The sequence below is a fragment of the Suricata suricatta genome, chromosome 7, assembly GCF_006229205.1.
Source record: "Suricata suricatta isolate VVHF042 chromosome 7, meerkat_22Aug2017_6uvM2_HiC, whole genome shotgun sequence".
NCBI classification, from domain to species: Eukaryota; Metazoa; Chordata; class Mammalia; order Carnivora; family Herpestidae; genus Suricata; species Suricata suricatta.
Genome location: NC_043706.1, coordinates 91,634,771 through 91,657,124, shown reverse-complemented (window position 1 = coordinate 91,657,124; position 22,354 = coordinate 91,634,771). Strand labels below are relative to the sequence as shown.

Sequence of the window (22,354 nt, the reverse complement as noted above, 5' to 3'; positions counted from 1 at the left end):
AATCATAATTATTTTACAGCCACTTTAGTTCTGTCCTAGTTTGGTGTGTGTGTGTGTGTGTGTGTGTGTGTGTGTGTGTGTGTGTTTTCTCCAGTTTATCTTCTCGACGGCATTCATTAAGTCTCATTTTCATAATGATATTTAATGTTAACAAAGTCATTTTCTGTTGGCAAAGAACTTTTACATCCTTTATATTTTGGATTATTTTGAAATCATACCTGAAACTTGAGGAACGTAGGGGAACTGGATTGGTTCTAGTTTTTTCTGGTGAGGCACAGCATCTCTTAAGCAACAGTCAGAACTCAGAGATTGTCAGACATCACTGAACTTCCAAGGCCTTCCAGAATCCACTTGATAAATCTCAAAGAGTCTCTTGGACTGGGTATTTGGATTTGAACTTGTTGGTGATTTGCACAGATGGATTTGTTGGTTGAATTTCGAATTTGAAAGTAAAGCTTTGGCTGAGGGTAGTAGTTGAGGGTATTTTAGAATTTTATGCCAGATTTGAGCATATGCTGTGATAGACAAAGGTATGCCGGTTAAAAGTGGGGGGGAAATGGGCAGAATGGTACTATCTGGCTCTGACTCTTTAGAATAATGTCCATATCTTAAGTGTAGGTTTGCTTTATTAATTTAACAAATACTGAGTGCCTGTTATGTGCCAGGCACTGAACAAAAAGCAAATAAAACAATAAACAGTGAATAAAACAATAAGAACTCATGCCATCATGAAGTTCACTTTGAACGGGTGAGGGGAAGACATTAATATAAAAATTAATTTAAAGATATGCCAGGTGGTGAAAAGCGCTAGAGAGAAAAGATAAGGGGAACAAGGTTGTGTTGGTGGCCTGTGTAGGAAACTGCAGTGGCAGCTTTAGAAAAGATGATGTTTGAGCAGAGACCCAAAAGTGATAAAGAAGGGTTTCATGTGTATGTAGTGGAATGAGGCATCAGACCTACTACAAATCTGTGAGGCAGGAGCTTACCAGCTAGTTTGGCTGGAACAGAGTGAGCAAAAAGGGAGAGTATAGATTGCCAGGTCAGAATGGGTCCAGGTCATATACTGCCTTGTAGGACTTTGTAAGAACTTTAGTTTTTATTTTGAATAAGATGGTAGGATTTGAGTAAAGGACTAGACTGATCTGACTTGTGATTAGAAGGATCTTTCTGGGTGCTGTGTTGTCTGTCTGCAGCAAGGGCAGAAGTAGGCCATTTATCCAGGTGAAAGGTCAAGGTGACTTGAATCAGTGCGGTAATAGTACAGATGGTGAGAAATGACCAGATTCTGGACTTGTGTCTAAGCTAGAGCAGTCAGGTGTGAAGAAGGGTCAAGGATGACTCCAAGATTTGTGGCTGTAGCAACTAAAGACTAGTTACCACTTAGTGGTTTGGGGAAGACCACAGAGTAACAGGGAGATGAGGAAGGAGGGTCTGAAATCATTTTCTGTTTGGACATGCTAAATTTTCAAATGAAATGTCAATTTTGGGTAGTATATATAATACTAGAGTTCAGAAGAGGAGTCCGGGTTGAAGTTATAAATGTGGGAATTGTTAATGTAGAAATGATATTCAAAGCCCTGAGAGATCTCCAAAGATGTAGTTCAAGGACTGAGTCCTGGTGCACTTCATTCAACATTTGGAAGAAGTTGGAGAGATTTAGAAACTATTCCCCCATGGAATTGGGCTGTTAATTAAAACCAGTTGATAACCACTGATAGTGGAACAGTAACAGGATAGAAGGAAATAGAAAGCCAGTTTATTAGCTGTGAGGGAGTGAGGAAGGAGATATGAAAATTAGAGGAGAGAGGGGATATGAAATGGTGATATAGGACATGGGAGGACAAATGGACTATGGATATGTAGGAACTCTGGCCAGTACTCAGGGCCTACTTTTGAGGTTAGTGTTTATGAATTTAAAAGGAGACCAGCCAGCATAGATTATTTTTAGATGTTTTCAAATTTATTACTAGTAATTATTTGATATTTTAAGTAATTTCTAGGTAGTTGGGGATTTTGTCAGCAGTATAGCGTCAGGTAATAGGTTAGCCTTTCTTGGTTTGTAGTGTGAAAGAGACTAATTGTGCATTAAACTTTTATCATATCGTGCTGTGTGCTAAATGTTGTTGGCTGGGCACCTGCTTTGTTCCAGGCTTTGAATTAATTGCAGAGATTGTAGCAGTTAGGAAGTAGCTCCTGTCTACAAGAGCTTACTTCTAGTAGCCTGCATCATGGGTTGTGATTTCCTTGCTTCCAAAACATTACCTTCTAATTGGATGCATGGTAATGATAGTGTAGTGAGAGAGGAAAATATTCTTGTAAAATAGTGAAATTTGCTGAATTTAAAGTTAATTTATTTTGAGAAAGGGAGAGAGAGAGAGACAGCTGGCATGCATGCAGTGTGCAAGAGGGGGAGGGGCAGAGAGCAAGAGCAAGAGAGAGAGAATCCTAAGCAGTTTCCACACCGATGCAGGGCTCAGTCCCACAAACTCAAGATCATGACCTGAGCAGAAATCCAGAGTCAGACACCCAACCAACTGAGCCACCCAGTCACCCTTGAAATTTTCTGAATTTAAAGTGTGATTATACTGATTTGGAGAAGAGTTTAGCTGGAAAATTTTCTTAATTGCTAATATAACTTTTCAATTTATATATCTTCTATATTTTCTAATCATTTGATAAAAATTCCAGATTCTGCTATGTGCTAATTTTGCCAATATTGAGGATTCAAAGTAAATATGATTCCATTTCTACTATTGATGAACTCACAGTTCAGTGTGGGGAGGGGCAAGAGACAGATAAGATAAACATAACTGCAGTGCATTGTTATAACATGCTATTATAGAAGTAATTAAATTGGAGATTGCTTAGTGGAAAGCTTCCCCGGAAGCTGATGTTAAGCTGACTCTTAAAAGAGGACTGAGAATTGGCCAAAAAGAAGAGGAAAGGATTTTGAACAGACAGGACATGGAAGCATGAAGAAACCATGTATTGTATTAAATACATATGCCATTTATTGAGTAGTTGCCAGATGCTAAACACCCAACGGCCCTGTGAAATTAGAATTATCTTCAGTTTACAAATATGAGGTTCAAAGATGCTAGGACACAGCTTATAGGTGGAAGTCTAGGTGTAAACCCATGTCAGTCTGATTTCAAAACCCCTTAACCATTTATCTGTGTTGCCTGCTGTCTAGGCATTTAACTTTTCCCTGTCTTTGTTCCCTCAGCCGGTTTTTCATCAACTTCTATTCATTCTTCCTTGGAAAGACCTCATATCTGTCTCTTATCTATCTACTACTACCAGTACCAGGCACTCATTATTATATGACTTAGCACTGAAATTGCTTCCTGGCTACCCTCTCTTGGATGTGGGATCTCCTTTTGTGTACTACTGGGTAATTGTTTTTATTTCACCATTATCAAACCTTCCAGACTTTGTAGGTTGGATGAAATTGAGAACCCTTGGTCTGCTGTTTGGTGTGCTTCATGATTTTACATTTATAGAGTTGACATTAAAAAAATAAAAATTGCTTTTATTTCTCAGCACTTACTGTGTGTCTAGTACCATGTCAAAACTTTATGGATTATTTCCCCCCTAGAACAACCTGGTGAATTTTATAAGTAAGGAAATTGTAGTAAAGTGACTTGCTTAGGATCACAGGTGATAGTAAAACGTGTCACAGTGTCAACTCCTTTGTTATCTACTACTCTTCCCAACTCAAAGTTTCCTTTTTTTAAAAATTTTTAATACGTTTATTTATTTTTGCGAGACAGAGTGAGACAGGGTGTGAGCAGGGGAGGGGCAGAGAGGGAGGGAGACACAGAATCTGAAGCAGGTTTCAGAATGTGAGCTGTCAGCATGGAGCCCGATGCAGGGCTTGAACCCACAAACCATGAGATCATGACCTGAGTTGAAGTTGGTCGCTCAGCTGATTGAGCCACCCAGGTGCCCCCAACTCAGAAGTTTCCTAAAAAATTGGTACACATACTGCTCTTGCGGATTTTCGGCCTCTGTTGTTGCTCTTTTGCCCTACTTGGAATATTTGTATTTATTCTGTATTCTACCTATGGAATATTCTACCCATTCTGTATATACTCATTCTTCTATATTCTATCCATTCTTCAAGTTCCATATCTTTTAAATTCTTCCCTGAACACTATAAGATATATTAATATTTTCCTTCTTCTTTCTACCTTCCTCCATTATGAAAGCTCTCATAAGATAACATTTAATTATAATTATGGGCGTTTGGAATTGGAAGGCATGTTGGCAACCAGTATGATGTAAATGAAAGAGTATGAGATCAGAACTCAGAGATAAAAATTTTTGTAAATGTTTTCATCATTTTTGCGAGAGCAAAAGTGGGGGAGGGGCAGCGAGGGGGGAGGAAGGTCCAAAGTAGGCTCTGTGCTTCTACCTGATGTGAGGCTTGAACCCATGAACCACTGGATCATGACCTGAGCTGAAGTTGGATGTTCAGCTGACTGAGCCATCCAGGCGCCCCAAAAATCTTTACTGTAAGGCAGTAAGTATTGTAGTAGAGGAAAAGTAAAAGTACAGTGAGGAGAGAAAGGTTTTATCTGAGTTATTCATAAAGGCTATTTTGAGTTGGGTCCTAAAGGATATGTAAGTCAGAAGACAAGGGAGGGAAGGCTACTTTAGGGTCAGGAACCACCAGCATGAGCAAAGCCATGGGAAAGATATGAAAGTGCATGATTTAGTGAATTAGGAGATAATATCTTATGGACAATGCCTGAGGTTTTAAAAGGTTGCTATAATTGTTATTATCACTACCACTATCATCTCGTAGGCTTTCAGCACCTGCCACAGTGCTGGGCATTTCAAATGATCAAATATTTATTGATTCTTTATTGAGTGTTAATAGTGTTTAATTTTGAGACATACTCGTGTTCTGTAAATTATGATAGACACTTCATAGTACTATATTATGGGCATTATTTAAGTGCTTTACATGTATTTAATTTTCATATCTGTTTTATGAGGTAAGTGCTGTTACTCACATTTTATGGATGAGAAAACTGAGACACAGAGGTTGACTCACTTGAGGTCCCAGAGTAAAGCTAGATGTAGAATCCAGGCAATTTGGCTCCATATTCTACATTTTCAACCCCCACATTGTAGTACCTCTCAAGAGTTAAATTTTGGGTTTCTGCCTCTATTTTTAAAAGGATGATTGAGGGACGCCTGGGATGCTCAGCCTGTTAAGTTTCCGACTTTGGCTCAAATCATGATCTCCCAGTTTATGAGTTCAAGCTCCGCTTTGGGCTCTGTGCTGACAGCTCAGAGCCTGGAGCCTGCTTCAGATTCTGTGTCTCTCTCTGTCTCTACCCCTCCCCAACTCTATCTCCCCCCCCCCATCTCCAAAAGTAAATATTAAAAAAAAATTTTTTAATAAAAAGATGAGAACAAACTGAAGGTTGATGGGGAGGGGGGGAGGGAAAAATGGGTGATGAGTATGGAGGAGAGCACTTGTGGGGAAGAGCACTGGGTGTTATATGGAAACCAACTTGACAATAAACTATAATAAAAAATAAAAATATGATAGAATACTCTCATCCTTTAGTTTTAGCCATGTATCAGCTAGTTTTTTAGTTGTGTCTTTGCATGCTTTCTTACATAATTGATTGTAGATGAGTGTTTATTAATATTGAAAGATTAACATTTTATGATTCCATAAATTTGGACCTGTGTAATCTGAGCAGTTAGTAGCCTTGCTTGAAGTTTTCAATAAATCTGTTTAGAAGTTGCTGTGCTTTGGAAAATTTGTATTGACTACCACATTATACCTTCATCTGCCTTGGCTCAGTTAGTTCTTCCCTTGAGATCCTGCAAGGAATATATACTTAAGAAACAGTGGTATATGGGAAATAAGGTACTAATTTATCTTTCACTAGTTTTGTACCTAAAATCTTACCTCTGAACCTTGGTTCAGTCTTCTGTTCTAGCCCAGTTTACCAAAATTCTGCAGTGGAATTTTAGGTACACACCAGTAAAAGATAAATCCATACTTCTATCATTGTTGGGCAGAGTCTGCCAGAAACAAGAATAGGGAGATATATGCCATTTCTTTTTATTGTTCCAGACACATGAAAGGATAAAGCAGAAGAACATGCCATAGAAAGAAATAGCAGCCTGGTCAGTGGCCGAGTAGAGGGGCAAGGAGGAAGCCACACACACCTAAATGCATATTTGTGTTTATGGTGACCCCTGCATATTAATAAACAAAGCTCAAATGGTGTCTTGGAATTTGACAAATCAGATTATTATTCTTTCTTGAGAGGACAGTGGCTGGAGAAAAGGGAAGAAGAACTTGTAGGTGGCTGTATGCATTTTAAAGTTTCATTTTCTTTTGAAGTATACTGTCTACCTATTTTTTTCTGAGGCAGAAAGATTGTCCTGTATGACAATATTGATAGTGACTTTCAACTTTAACATTGTATTTAAATGTGCTTAAAATCTTTTAGGAAAGTAGCTCTTTGCCTCATTTTTTCTTTGTGAGCCAAGAGGAATCTAAGTTATAGCTAATGGCTAATTTGGTGTATCATGGTTAAAGAAACCACTGCTTACCACCTTTGTATTAGATTTAACTTTAGATTTACTTATTTGCCATAGCTTAGATTTCACTATTATTTCCTGTCACCAGTAAATTTATTAAAAAAGAATAAAGTATTAGGGGCACCTGGGTGGCTCAGTCGGTTAGGCATCCGACTTTGGCTCAGTTCATGATCTCACAGTTCCTGGGTTTGAGCCCCGCATCAGGCTCTGTGCTGACAGCTAGCTCAGAGCCTGGAGCCTGTCTTCGGATTCTGTGTCTCCCTCTCTCTCTCTGCCCCTCCCCTGATCACACTGTCTCTCTCTGTCTCTCAAAAATAAAATAAAATGTTAAAAAAAATTAAAAAAAAAAGAAATAAAGAATGAAGTATTAATGTAGTTAGGAGGTAGTGAGATCTTTTCTGTTTTCAGTGAGTTCATTTTTACATGATTTGTAAACTTGGGAGTTTTCTGCAGGGAAATTCAGTGTATTGTTTGAATTTGAAGCCTGTCAGGGTGGAATTATATGAAATGTGAATGCTTGTACTATTTGCTTAAAATGGTGACTTTTATGAATACAATTCAATAGAAATTAAAACATTGTAACATGTTGGAAAGAGCACTAGACTCAGTTTAGGAACTCAGTGACCAGAGTTGTTCTCCTGGTCCCCCTGTTACTTTGCGGTCTTGTAATGTTTATCCTGGTGTGACTGTTATTTAGTGCTCTTGTAATGTTGGACAGAGTTTCCACCTCTTTCCACCTCTTTCAGTTTATTTACCTGTAGGTAATATTGCATCCATTCGACCTCCAAGGTGCATTTAAGTATAGTGATACAAAATTCAGAACTCTGCTTGAGGTTTTCTATCTTTGACTGATAAATTGGTCAGTGGACAAGAAAAGAGAAAAAGCTCCTTGAATAATTCAGTGTTAGTAATTGGTATTTGGCTAAACTAATATAGTTATTTTAAATGTTTCCACAGTATATGCGAGCCTACGAAAGATAGGATATATATAAATAAATATATGAATACAAGAATATTGAATCTCATTATCCAGGTACCAGTAGCATTGATTTCTGCCTTTTACTTGTTTTTTTTTAAATATTTTTTAATGTTTTATTTATTTTTGATACAGAGAGAGACAGAGCATGAGAGGGGGAGGGTCAGAGAGAGAAGGAGACACAGAACCAGAAGCAGGCTCCAGGCTCTGAGCTAGCTATCAGCACAGGGCCTGACGCGGGGCTCGAACCCACGAACGTGAGATCTGACCTGAGCTGAAGTCAGAGGTCTAACTGACTGAGCCACCCAGGCGCCCCCTGCCTTTTACTTGTATGGCGTATTGTGTTGTTACTCAGTTGTGGAACATTAGCGCTGGAAGACATTTGGTTATTACATAGGTTAAAGGCCATGTTCTGTCATACCCAGAATATTTCAGTGTGTGGTGTTAGTGCTATATTTGTGGTATAGGGGATATTTTAAGTTCAGAGTAAAAGCATTTACTATTCATTGGGGCAGAGGATTGTAAGCTGGGTTTGCTGAATGGGTAGGATTTGAATGGGTGAGATGTGAACTTAGTTATCAGGGGGAATAGTAGAGAACAAGGTATGTAAATTGCCAGCCTTGCTAAAGGTTTATAAAAAGAAATATAATAAGTAAGAGTGGAAATATTGGTGGAATCAAACCATGGACAAGATGAAATTTAAATAGAAATAGGTCTATACAAACATTTTTTTTTTCCAGGATGAGAGAGATTTTTTTTCTTCCAGGAAGAGCAAACTATCTGGATGGAGTGGGAGAGGTTGAATACGTTATGTACAGCACAGATAATTGTGGGGATGATAGTTTAGAATTGGACTATAAGAGACCATAGGATAGTGGAAGACTTTACTTTAGATGAGCAATACACTCTCCTGGGGCTTGAGAGAATGATACAAGTATAGCTTCACTTTGGCTGTGGTTCATTAGTTGCATAAGTTAGCATACGTAATTTTGAATTGCTCACTTCTGTGATCCCTTTAAATAAATAATAGCTCTGCTTTTAGAATTTGTTGTGCTGATTTTTGCATTCATTCTGAAGAATGCTGATCACACAATTTTTTGAAATGAAAAATCTTCACGGCATTCATTTTTTTTCCCCTAGAATCTTTGTTTTAGAGCAGGTTCATTTACCTTTGCAAGGATCTGACTAATGCTCTTCATTTTATTTTCAGTTTGGCTTTGGGGGAAAGAGGAATTTAGCCTATATGCACTGCTTTAACCACTGGAAGAATGACAGATGACAAAGATGTGCTTCGAGATGTCTGGTTTGGACGAATTCCAACTTGCTTCACCCTGTATCAGGATGAGATAACTGAACGGGAGGCAGAACCATATTATGTAAGTATGTTGATGGTGGAAAATGGGATCTCTAACTTTGTCCATTTTTGTAGAGTTCTAAGAACCTGACGGCTGTTTTCCAATATTTTATATACAATTAATACTTGATTATTGTGGAAAAATGTTAGGAAACACAGATCAGCAAAAGGAGGAAAATAAAAAATTACCTCTAATCCTACTATCCAGAGGAAAAAAAATTGCTGTTGACATGTCGCTGTGTATTCTCATGAATATGAATGTATATAATTTGTGATAATGGAATCATAAGTTATGTGCTATAGGAGTTATTTTGAAAATAATAGGTTCAGATTTGATTCTTCTGTATTTAAGTGACTCCAAGTGACTATCAAATTATTTTTATAGCTCAGTGAACATATAACATGTGTTTTTGTATCTGTTGATAAGCTAATATGTATTATATAAAACATTATTTAATAACAGATTACTGTATATAGACTTGTAGGTTTGAATTAGTGTCAGTATCTGTTCTAAAAAACGACAGTATCAAGTGTCTTCTGATTTTAGCTGCTTTTTTTCCTTCTCTAAGCGCATGTATAATCCAAACTTATGCATCTGTCAGTCAGAGATAATAATACTCTGCCTTTTTACTGAATATTCAGACCCTAAATGGCAAAGATGTTTTCAGTTGTCATTCTTTTAGTTTTGTCTCAGATACACAGAATATTGTTGACCTAGGGGATCTGGAAAAGTGGGAATGTATTGGTGGTGTTGGACTTGCTTGTTTCATGTTAATAAAGCTTGCCCCTGGCTTGGTTGCTTGTCTGTGTGAGGGGCAGCGCTGGCTGCAGCGATGGGTAAGCAGACTGGTAGAGGAAGCCGCTTAAGGAGCCCGCTCTCTCACTTTTTGGGTACAGGAGCGGTTCCATTTGTCTCTGTCTCCTCGACATCTGGCATAGGTCATGCGAGTGGTGGTCACTCAGTATGTGAAAGTCTCATGCATTCACGTTGGAGTTTTGTTTTACATTTCTCTTTGGGTTTTCTCACTGAAGAGAATTTCAGAGAAGTCAGGCAGTTTTTTGTTACTAGAACTCAGCTTATAATAACTGAATATATTCATTTAAGTCACTTCAACTTTGGATTTCTTAACAGTTTTCTTTTCTGACTTTAGAAGAACTTACCCTAGTTAAAAGCGAAACGTGGTCACAGTTTATTTTTAGAAGAATTTCACTTGTTAGATGTACTTTTTTTTGCTTCTTCTGTAATATGGATTAAGATATCAGTTATGTTTTGTTTCCAAACTGGTTTCTGTTATTTTAATTAAAGCTTTTCATCTCGGGCAGCTTTCTAATAGTATCTAAACAAAGGAGTGTGTGTGTCTCGGTCAGAGTGGCAAAAATGGGAAATGTGTAATTGCAATCTGTTTACTTTTAATTCAGAATATGGTGTTTGACAGCATCCTGCAGTTAAACAAAACCTAAGTAGGGGCGCCTGGGTGGCTCAGTCGGTTAAGCCTCTGACTTTGGCTCAGGTCATGATCTCACAGTTCGTGGGTTCGAGCCCTGCTTCGGGCTCTGTGCTGACAGCTCAGAGCCTGGAGCCTGCCTCGGATTCTGTGTCTCCCTCTCTCTCTGCCCCTCCCTGCTCATGCTCTGTCTCAAAAATAAATAAAACATTAAAAAAATTTTAAACAAATCTAAGTAAAGACTACAGTGTTTTTTCTTCTTTATATATGAATCTGTTAAGTATGAAAAGATTGTTGTGATAGTAGAATGTAAGTTGTTTTCCAGCAGTTTCTAATTGAATTGAAAATGGCAGCAAGTATTGGGGATATCCGTAGGAGGAAGAAAATTGCTTTGTCTAATTGATAATTGTTTTTTAAATGTATTTTCCCTAATTCTTCACCCAAAAGAAACTCATGTATTAATTATGATTATGTTTTTGAAAAATGTTGGGTGACATACATTTTAAACAAAAACTACGGTTTAAAATCATAAAGCATAATCTAGATTTTGCTCTTTGAATAGGTACATACTTAAGCATAAGTTAATACATATGGAAAGAAAATATACAAAAACATCAGCAGTGATTAGTCTTAGAATTATAGGTGAGAATGGTAGTGACAGTATGGTTTTAGTTCACGTGTGTCTTGGTTGTAAATTAAGCTCGAATATTTTTAATTGCTTTGGTTTATAATAATGATAATATTTTAAGGATTCTGGAGGAAATGAGATAAAAATACATAGCCTGAGAGCCAGACTACCTCTTTCCTAGACATTCTCAAAACTCAGGTGAGGTGTCAGGATTCTCATCATAGCCTGAAAAGTCCACTCATGTTCAAGTGGATGTGTAGTAAGGATAGGTGAATGGGAATATACTTTTAAGATTTTATTTTTAAGTAATCCCTATACCCAACATAGGTCTTGAACTCACAACCCTGAGATCAAGAATCGCATGATCTGTGTACCAAGCCAGCCAGACATCCTTACAGTTTTCTTTTTATAACGTTCATTCCTTATTTCTTAGAAACTAGATTTTAAATTATCTACTTCTACCAAATTTATAAATTAAATTATTATTCAAAGAGTCTTTGCTATTGGAGAAGAATATTAATGTTAAACATTCCTGTTTATTTCTGCATTTTGGTTTATTGTGCATAAATCTCCTTTTGGCCTATATCCCATATCTATGTCAGAGAATTGTACATTTTGCAGGGAATATCAGGAAGGAAATTTGTTGGAAACTAGGCAGTCTTTTAGTTTCTGTTGTTGCTGTTATATTCATTTAAATTGTTGCTTTTCATTTAGATTATCTAATATGAAAACATACATACTAATATGCATTCATATTTTGTGACTTGTTACGAGAGGAAATCACACCATCAGGCACATGGTCATAAATCTGAGTGGACTGTAAACATTACAGAGCAGTCCTTTTGTTTCCTTAGTCAGCTTTCTCAGTTTTTCTCCTCTAAGACTATTTTTCTGAGGCTTGACTTTATTTTTCACTCTTAAGAGGTGACCTCACTTCCTGCTTTCTTAACCTTCTGTCACCACGTCTTCTAAACATACTGCATTCACACGTACTGACTTCTCCTTCTGTCTTGTTTTAATGGGAGAGGTGTCCTTCCTCCTAGGCGAGGCCTGGATTTGTCTCTGCTTTGGATGCCATCTGTATGTAGTCTTCTCAGGAAGCTGGTGGTTTCTGATATTCTCCTACCTCTACCCCTGCCTTCTCTCTTTCAGTTTCTACCTATTAACTCCTTCTTTGCAGCATTTATATTATCTTAAATCCTTCCTATCCTAAAACCACCTTCTGTTGACCCTATCTCTCTTTGAACATCTTGCGCTCCCTTCATAACCAGACTTAGGGAGAAGAAGGTCTGAACTCATTGTCTCCTTCCCACCTCCCGCTTACCTTACTGCAATCACATTTTCGCACTACTCCAACAGAACTGTCTTGCTAATGCCATCTTTTTTTGGCCAAACCTGGAGTCTGATTTTGAATTTTCATTTGCTTGATTTCTCAGTTGCATTCGATGTTGTTTTGGATGCTTTCTCCAGTTTGTGGCATTGTTCTCTTTTGCTGTGCAGTGCCTCATAATCCTGGTTTTGCTTCTGCCATTCTGGTTTTCTTTTCTTTTTTTTTTTTTTTTTTAGGTCTCCTATGCCTCCTTTGCCAGATCTCCCTCCTTTGCTTTTTCCTCAATGTTGGCCTTGTGTGGTGCTTTGCTTTTTTTTTCCTCTCCTCTACTTCACTCTTTCCACCCCTGGAGCTACTGTTTTTATCTCTTGTTGAGCATTTTCATCTTGACAGTTCCCAAGATCTTTCTCCTGAGTTCTGTACCTATATGTCCGTTTGCTGGATATCCTCACTGAGATGTCTTAAAGACACTCAAACTTCATGTGTTTGAAACTGGACTTCTCATCATTACCTCCGGATAGCCTGGTCATCTGCCATACTCTCTTCCTATTTTTGCAAGTAGATCTGTCACCCAGATAATTATTCTTACCAGTAACTAAGAAAGGATTCATCCTTTGTTGCTTCCTTATCCCATATCTTTGACATTCAGTTAGTTACTTAGTCCAGCTGATTTGACATCTCAAATATCTCTGAAACTTACCCAGTTTCTTCCATACCCATTGCCACAGCCTAGTTAGTAGTTAGGGCCACCTTTTTTTTTTTTTCTTTTTTAAGTTTATTTAAATTCCAGGTAGTCAACATATAATATTAGCTTAAGTCATAGAATTTTGTAATTCATCATTTAACAAAGAACGCCCAGGACCCATCGCAACATTTAATGAATCTCCCTGCCCACTCCCCCTTCAGCAACCATCAGTTTGTTCTCTACAGTTAAGAGTCTGTTTTCCCCTCATGTTCATCTGTTTCGTTTCTTAAATTTCACATATGGGTGAAATTATATGGTATTTGTCTTTCTCTGATGGACTTATTTCACTTAGCATAATACATTCTAGGTTCATCCACATTGTTGCAGATGGCAAGTTTCATTCTTTTTTGTGGCTAATAGTCCATTGTATATGTACACCACATCTTCTTTATCTAGTCATCAGTTGATGGACATTTGGGCTCTTTCCATACTCTGACTATTGTTGATAGCACTGCTATAAATATCAGGGTGTATGTGTGTCTTCGAATCAGTAGTTTTGTATCCTTTGAGTAAATACATGGTAGTGCAATTGCTGGGTCACAGGGTAGTTCTATTTTTAACTTTTTGAGAAACCTCCGTACTGTTTTCCAGAGTGGCTGCACCAGTTTGCACTTCCACCAACAGTGTAAGAGAATTCTCCTTTTTCTGCCTTCTTGCCAACACTTGTCGTTTTCTGTGTTGTTAATTTTACCCATTCTGACAGATGTGAGGTGATCTCTCATTGTAGTTTTGATTTGTATTTCTCTGATGATGTGATTTTGAGCATCTTTTCATGTGTCTGTTGGCCATCTGCATGTCTGGAAAAGTGTCTATTCATGTCTTCTGTACATTTAAGTAGGTTATTGTATTTTGGGTACTGAATTTGATGAATTTATTACAGATTTTGGATACTAACCCTTTATCAGTTATGTCATTTGCAAATATCTTTTCCCATTCCAAAGGTTGCCTCTTAGTTCTGTTTCCTTCTCTGTGCGGAAGCTTTTTATCTTGATGAATGCAGTCCCAGAAGTTTATTTTTGCTTTTGTTTCCCTTACCTGAGGAGACATATCTAGTAAGAATTTGCTATGGTTGACGTCAGAGAGGTTGCTGCCTGTTTTCTCTAGGATTTTGATGGTTTCTTGTCTCATGTTTAGATCTTTTATTCATTTTGGTAATGATTTAAAAAAAATGTTTACTTTTTAGAGAGAGAGAGAGAGAGAGAGCACACAAGCAGAGGAGGCACAGAGAGAGAGGGAAACACAGAATCTGAAGTAGGTTTCAGGCTCTGAGCTGCCAGTGCAGAGCCTGATGCAGGGCTCGAACTCATGAACTATGAGATCATGACCTGAGCCAAAATTGAATGCATAAACTCAGACTGAGCCATCCAGGTGTCCCTTTCATTCATTTAAAATTGATTTTTGTGTGTGGTGTATGAAAGTGGTCCAGTTTCATCCTTCTGCATGTCACTGTCCAGTTTTCTCAGCACCATTTGGTGAAGAGACCGTCTTTTTTTCCATTGCATATTCTTTCCTGCCTGTGAAAGATTAGTTGACCCTATAGATGTGGATCCATTTCTAGGTTTTCTCTTCTGTTCCACTGATCTGTATGTCTATTTTGGTGCCAATGCCCACCCTCTTGATCACTACAGCTTTGTAATATAACTTGAAGTCTGGAATCATGATGCCTCTGGCTTTTATTTTCTTTTTCAAGATTGCTTTAGCTATTTTGGGTCTCTTGTGGTTCCATACAAATTTCAGGATTGTTCTAGCTCTGAAAAATGTGGCAGTATTTTGATAGGCATTGCATTAAATGTGTAGATTGCTTTGGGTAGTATAGACAGTATTTGTACTTCGAATCCATGACCATAGGATGTTTTTCCATTTCTTTGTGTTATCTTCAATTTCTTTCATAAGTGTTCTGTAGTTTTCAGATTACAAATCTTTTACCTCTTTGCCCAAGTTTATTCTTAGGTGTCTTGTGGTTTTCGGTGCAGTTGTAAATGGGGTCGATTCCTTGATTTCTCTTTCTGCTGCTTCATTATTGGTGTAGAGAAAAGCCACAGATATCCGTATGTTGATTTTATATACTGCAACTTCACTTAATTTGTGTATCAGTTCTAGCAGTTTTTTGGTGGAGTTTTTCAGGTTTTTACATAGAGTATCATGTTGTCTGCAAATAGTGAAAGTTTGATTTCTTCCTTGCCAGTTTGGATGCATTTTATTTCTTCTTGTCATCTGATTGCTGAGGCTAAGACTTCCAGTACTATGTTAAATAACAATGGTGAGAGTGGATATTTCTGTCTAGTTCCTGACCGTAGAGGAAAATTTTTCTCCATTGAGGATGATATTAGCTGTGGGTTTTTCATATATGGCCTTTATGATGTTGAGGTATGTTCCCTCTATCTCTGCTTTGTTGAAGATTTTTATTAAGAATGGATGCTGTCCTTTGTCAGATGCTTTTTCTGCATCTTTGGAGGAGATCATGTGGTTCTTATCCTTTCTTTTATTAATGTAGTGTATCATGATTGATTTGCAAATATGGAACCATCCTTGCAGCCCAGGAATAAATCCCATTTGATTGTGGTGATTCTTTTAATGTACTGTTGGGTTCGATTTGTTGAGAACAGATCACGATTTAAAAACTGATGGAGTTTGACAATACTAATGGTCCTGTTTCATTCTTGCCCTCTTTTCATTTTTCAGTTTGTAGTTGGAATAATTTTTTCAAAACACATTTCTGGTCCTGCCACCTGCCGGCTTAAAACCTTTAGTAGCCTTTCATCATCTTAGGATCCTTCATGTAGTTTATCTGGTCTCTTCCTTATTCAGTACTCTTCTGTCTCAACCCTCTACATTCCTGTCATATTCAACTTCTTATGGTTCCTCCACAGTGCCAGTCTTTGTCTTTTCGTATTCCCTCTATGCCTTCTTGCATTTCCTCTGTCTCAAATGAGCAGCAGTATCTCCCACACCTACTCAAAGCCAGACATTCACAACACTGATGTTTGGTTCACTCCTCTTTACCTTCTGGCTGTTCCCTTAACATAGACCCCCTGTCATGACTTTTCTTTTTATGTTTATTTTTAAAAATTTTTATTTTTATTTTTGAGAGACAGAGAGACAGCGTGAGCAGGGGAGGGTCAGAGAGAGACAGAGATACAGAATCTGAAACAGGTTCCAGGCTCTGAGCTAGCCGTCAGCACAGAGCCCAACACGGGGCTCAAACCCACAAACCGTGAGATCATGACCTGAGCCAAAGCCAGACGCTTAACTGACTGAGCCACCCAGGCGCCCCTATCATGGCTTTTTATAAGCCCCTAGATGAGGTTAAATTCCTTTGCTACTTGTAGCATTTTTTCCTTCCTCCTTGCATTCATCACATTTGTAGTTTTGTTTTTACTGACCGTCTTTCTAGCCTGTTAGTGCTGTGGGAGGAACTCTTTCTCTTTCAGTGCTCTCGTCTGGTGTGATGCCTCACACATTGAAATGGAACAGAATTCTAGTTTTAATATTTTAATATTTAATATTTTAATTCTACTTTTGTTCTAGGTAAATAAGTCTCTAATTTTATAATTGAAAATTGTTGGATAAAATAGGATTTGGCATAAATAAATAATATTATAGTTACCTTTTTCAGAAACATAAGTAATCTATACAGCCATTCCTATATTCCTTACAAGCTGAATAGGAAAAAAAAAATGAATCCCTTGTGTAATACTCACTGAGTACTTGATAGTGCTGCATGAGGAACAAGAGAATGATGGATTCCATGTAGCTGACAGTGTCCCTAGAGGGGGATAATCCTTTTCATATTAAAAGAACTTAACCTCAAAGACTGTAATCAAAGTGAAATAAGCCAGATGCAAAAGGACAAGTATTTTATGGTTCCGTTTATGCATGGTACCTAGAATAGTCCCATTCAAAGAAACAAGTAAGGAAAGTGATTACCATGGGCCTGGGGAAGAGAGTAGGGGAGTTGCTTTTTAACTGGTACAGAATTTGAGTTTGGGATGATGAAAAATTCTGAAGATGGATAGTGGTGATGGTTGCACAACAGTGTGAATGTATTTAATGACAATGAACTATATACTTAAAATTGGTTAAAATGGCAAATTTTATGCAAGATATATTTTACCACAATTAAAAAAAAAAAGGTAAACCAATGAAATACACCTAAGAAAAATCAGTGAATCAATTTGGGTATAGAAGACAGGATGTTATTTACTGTTGTTTCTTCTTTATTTTAGGAAGTGTTTATTTTTGAGAGAGAAAGAGCGAGCGTGTGAGCGGGGGAGGGGCAGAGAGAGAGGGAGACACAGAATCTGAAGCAGGCTCCAGGCTCTGAGCTGCCAGCACAGAGCCCAACATGGGGCTCGAACCCATGAACCGTGAGATCATGACCTGAGCTGAAGTTGGACACTTAACTGACTGAGCCACCCAGGCGCCCTTTCATTTTTACTTACTTAAATATTTACCAGATAAGTTGTATCTATACTGACTCTCCTATGGTGATTCTCAAATCTTAGTGTCCTGTTTTAGTGCTACTGTAGATATAATAGTTACAGATTACTCCCACAGGCCAATTTAAAAAAGAAGATTCCAAGTACATTTCAGTATAGATTTTGTGTTAAGAATGGGAATTCTTTATCAATTATCATTTTTGGCTTTTTGTTACTTAACCTTTGGGATCTGTGATTCACTCAGCAAATATATATTGTGTGCCTACTGTATAAACAGGTACTATTTTGAGCATTTGGAATGTAGCAGTGAACAAAACAAAAATCTCTATCTTAATGGAGCTTACATTCTAATGTTCCTCATTACTTACTCTAAAGAAGTTTTCATTTCATGAGAATCATATGTGAATTTTTCAGAAACTTTGAACCCTAAGCATGTGGTGCTACAGCACCCCCAAATCAGGAGATGATATCCGTGCTCATTAGTCCTGATGTGTTTTCTTTTCTTATAATCTCCATAGGTTAATATTCTCTGTAGGATAGATTACTGTTTAATGCCCAACAGATTTTAAATTAAAAGTTTTGGACCTACTAGTATAGAATGTATTAAACTAATAGCTTACAGTTGATTCTTAACACAGGTTTGAATTGTGTGGGTCCACTTATATGCTGATTTTTTTTACAGTTCAGTATTGTAAATGCATTTTCTTTTCCTTATGATTTTCTTATTAACATTTTCTTAGCTTACTGTATTGTAAGACTATGGTATGTAATATATGTAACATACAAAATATCTGTTAATTGACTGTTATTGGTATGGCTTGCAGTCAAGAGTAACACTATTAGTAGTTAAGTTTTTGGAGAGACCGAAGTTATACATGGATTTTGAACTGTGGGAGGGTTGGCACCCCTAACTCCCACGTTGTTCAAGGGTCAGTTCTGTACTTACTTATTTAAAAAAAAAAGCAAGTTTAACATGCTGTTTTAATTTTTTAGAGATGCCCATATTATATTTGTATTTGATTCTGTCATTTCTGATTTTATTGAATCTTTTCTTTGCTGTTTCTTTAATTGGATATGATTTTGGCAAGTTATTTAAACTGTATATAAAATAGAGGTGATAATTTCCTGTAAAACAATTAGTGCAATTTTTCTTACATACTGTATTCATTTCCTTTTTCTTTTCTTCCCTAATCCACATTCTAGTTGTTTCTTTATAAAAGAGGAACTTAGCATTTTGTCAAATCCACATTGCTATTCAAAAGCTTATTTCTAGTATTAATGAGTACCTTCTATTTCATACTGGAGCATGCCAGCTACCTCCCACCCCCATGCCCTGTTGTCCCTAGGACCACTGTCATATTCTCTTACTGAGTTGGGGCCTATTATCTGGATTTTCTGTGATTAAGTATTAGTTCCCTTACCCAGAGTATTTCTCTTTGTATGTATTCCCCAGCCCAGTAGTTCTACTTGATTTACTGACCAAAAGACCGCTTTTTCACTTTATTTATTTTTATATGTATTTATCCATCTCTTTATTTTCTTTAGAGTGCACATGTGCTCACAAGCAGGGAGGGGCAGAGGAAGAGGAAGAGGAAGAGAGAATCTTAAGCAGGCTCCATATGTCATGAGTGTGAGATCATGACCTTAGCTGAAATCCAGAGTCAGACGCTTAACTGACTGAGCCACCTGGGCACCCCCAAAAGACATAACTGAATAAACTGCGTGAAAAATGCTGCAGAATTAGCCTCTCAAAAGCAGCTGAAAGAGAATAACAAAACAATTTTACCAGCAAAAGACAGAAACTTAGAAAGTAAGAAATGGCTAGAGTAACTACTGCAAAGGAGGGAAAAACAAGAATTTTTGCCACTCTTTTATCCACTTGTGTATTATAAAAATTCTAACCAATTTTCTTAAATACTCCCATGTTTTCTTTCTGGGTATCTTTGGTGGGGGAAGAACAGTGATGGGTATTATAACTATGCTGATTGAGGGTTTATCTAGCCCAACAGACTTTTCTTTCCCAAAGTCCAAGGAGCCCCAGGCTCCATGAAGACAGGTTGAAGGAGTTGATGGACAGGATCACCAGTCTACCAGCATTACATTTTAAGCTTGTGTCTTACTGTGCTTTAAAGATTTAGGGTGCCTGGGTGGCTCAGTTGGTTAAGTGTTGGACTTTGGCTCGGGTCATGGTCTCATGGGTCTCGTGGGCACCCTGCATTGGGCTGATGCTGACAGCTCAGAACTTGGAGCCTGCTTCAGATTCTGTCTGCCCCTCTCCTGATTGTTCTCTCTCTCTCTCTCTCTCTCTCTCTCTCTCTCTCTCCTCTCTCCTCTCTCTCTCTCTCTCTCTCCTCTGAAAAATATATTAACATTAACAAAAAATCAAGGATTTAAATGTGTAGGTCAATAGTCATCTTTAACTTATTTTTCTCCCTCAATTTCTTGATTAGTAATAACCAAAATCTGTTCTGACTGATTTCCATTCCTTTCTCACTTTTCCATTCCTTCATGCCCATCCTTCATGTGATGTTTCCTTAACAGATTTCCAGTCTATAATCCCATCTTTTTTTACTCTTTTACGTACAAACGGCTAGAATATTCCTCAAATACTGTTTCTCTCATTGTGCCATCCGTTTGTTCATGGTATCACAGTGGGCCCCTATTGTTCATTAAATGACCTTCTATTTCACTTTTAAAGGCCTCTCTGTTGCTGCAATGAAGTATTTTTGTAAGTACTTTTTATGAAAAAATTTTTGCCTTTATTTTAGCCTCATATAGAAGAGGACAGATTATATCTTTGTCTTGGTGTTCTTCATTGCGACTAACGTAATGCACAGTAGATTATCAAAACATGATGGACCAGTTGAGAAGTCCTGATTGATAAGTCCAGATGTGCATTAGGACTGAGTTGATTATCTTCTCAGAACAGTTTAATTAACTCAGGTGAATCATATTAATTTTTATGTTAAGTTTAATAGAAGTAATAAGTATCCTAAATAGCATGACCTCTGATTACATTGTATTTTTATTTGGAGAAAAGTATGACAGAAAGAGTGTGTGTAGATTTGTGTTGTTTGTTCTAGGTACTTATGTTATAAGCTGTACTTTGAGTAATGACAAGAAATTTTAAAACGTATTAACCTTTAGCCTATAAAGGGTTTGCTATAAAAAGCAGTTGACTTTGTGTGGAATATTCAAAATAATGCATAAAAACATGGCTATTTTTCCTTAAGATTCAAAAACCTATTTAGTATATATATTAAAAAAAATAGTAAATAAATACGGTTTTACAAATTTTCATTTCAGTTGCTTTTGCCAAGAGTAAGTTATTTGACGTTGGTAACTGACAAAGTGAAAAAGCACTTTCAGAAGGTTATGAGACAAGAAGACATTAGTGAGATATGGTTTGAATATGAAGGCACACCACTGAAATGGTGAGTGAATTTTTCTGCATTATTAAGCATTGAATATATGCTAGCTTTAAGAAGGTATAGTGCCCTCTAGCAATTTTGAAAAGGTGATATAAAGAAATAAATCACTAGTCTAGCTCATTTAATACAGTTCATTTTATTCAAATATTTTATTGAAAATATTTTTGCCTTCTATTGGATTCATGGGATACTGGACACATTTGTATATATTTTCAACAATAGATTTTTCTGTAGCATAATAATAGTGTATTTGGTTATGGGTTGTTTTTTTTTTTAATATTTTTCAGATACATTTAAGACTCCCCTATGAATAAGTCACTCTGTGACACTATTCAATTTTGGTTCTGTCTTCAAAGTTTTTATAATAGATCTTTATATGCACATGATTACCTAAAATGGCATCTTTCCAACTGATTGCCACATTTAGTTGATCACTGTGCTGATATGCACATTTTATCTAGCCTTGGTTTAGTATTTAAAATATATTGATTTCCTTTTTATGTGAAAAATAATTTTGATATTATATCATTCTGATGAAACATATTGAAAATAAATCCTAAATCTGGGCTTATCCATATACAGATGATGTATTTTGTACTTCCTCTGTTACTGTAGAGAATTTTGTAAATTGTGCTTCCAAAAATATTTAATGAAACTGGAGAAACTACAGAGAGGAGGATATAAAAAATGGTTCAAGGTATGTGGGGATATAGGTATTGAAATGCTGCCATATGAATGTAGTTGAATTTTCAACTCATATAAACTGAGTCAAGATTTAAAGGAAATATGAAAAATATAAATAGGTTAAAAGTGGACTTGGATTCTAAATCTGGGAGTATTAAAATGAAGAGTTTTAAAAGAGACTTAAAAAAAGGGAGCTAGTAGATGTTTAATAAGTGCAGTTGACTTAAATACTAGCATTACTTAGAAATAAGGAGTGAACTTTTGGAACTTATCTTGTGTTGATAAATCCTCACGAGTGAGTAGTTTTTTCATGATGATTTAGAAACATACAAGGGGATTTTGTATTGGGTTATGGGGTCACATCTCCAACTTTTTGAGGCAGTTCTGGGAAAGGATGACAAAGTTCTTTATAGCATTCATTTTTTAGCAAAAACCATACTGATGAGCTTCATAGTCATATATCAGACTCATTATGACTCTTGACTAGTCCTAGACCTCAAGGCAGCATAGATAAGTCAATGTTTTCTGTTTCTTTTTATTTCTCAGAAAAATTAGAGGTTTTGGAATGGGAAGGTGGCTTAAAAGAAGTATAAGAGGAACAAGGATCAGGAGAGTAGAGGGAAAAGAAGGAGGGGGAAAGATTATGGGTGAGTAGCAGTAGGATATATCTATATTTTGGCAGTTCTCTCTGTATTATAGTTGGATATTGAAGTTATTATTACTTCATGTGTATTAGTTACATACAC

At 36.9% G+C, this 22,354-nt stretch overlaps 1 protein-coding gene across 2 annotated transcripts in view; it reads left to right on the top strand.

The window, feature by feature from the left end:
• The window catches only part of ATG5 (autophagy related 5), a 130,629-nt gene that overhangs the window by 634 nt on the left and 107,641 nt on the right, over nt 1–22,354 (top strand). The window contains exons 2-3 of one of the 2 annotated variants that reach the window (XM_029945103.1): nt 8,763–8,928; nt 20,800–20,927. In XM_029945103.1, coding sequence (XP_029800963.1) covers nt 8,821–8,928; nt 20,800–20,927 — 236 coding nt within the window. In that variant the 5' untranslated portion in view covers nt 8,763–8,820. Of the gene's footprint in view, nt 1–8,762; nt 8,929–20,338; nt 20,437–20,799; nt 20,928–22,354 lie in introns of those variants that run through there. The other variant, XM_029945104.1, reaches the window with a different exon arrangement.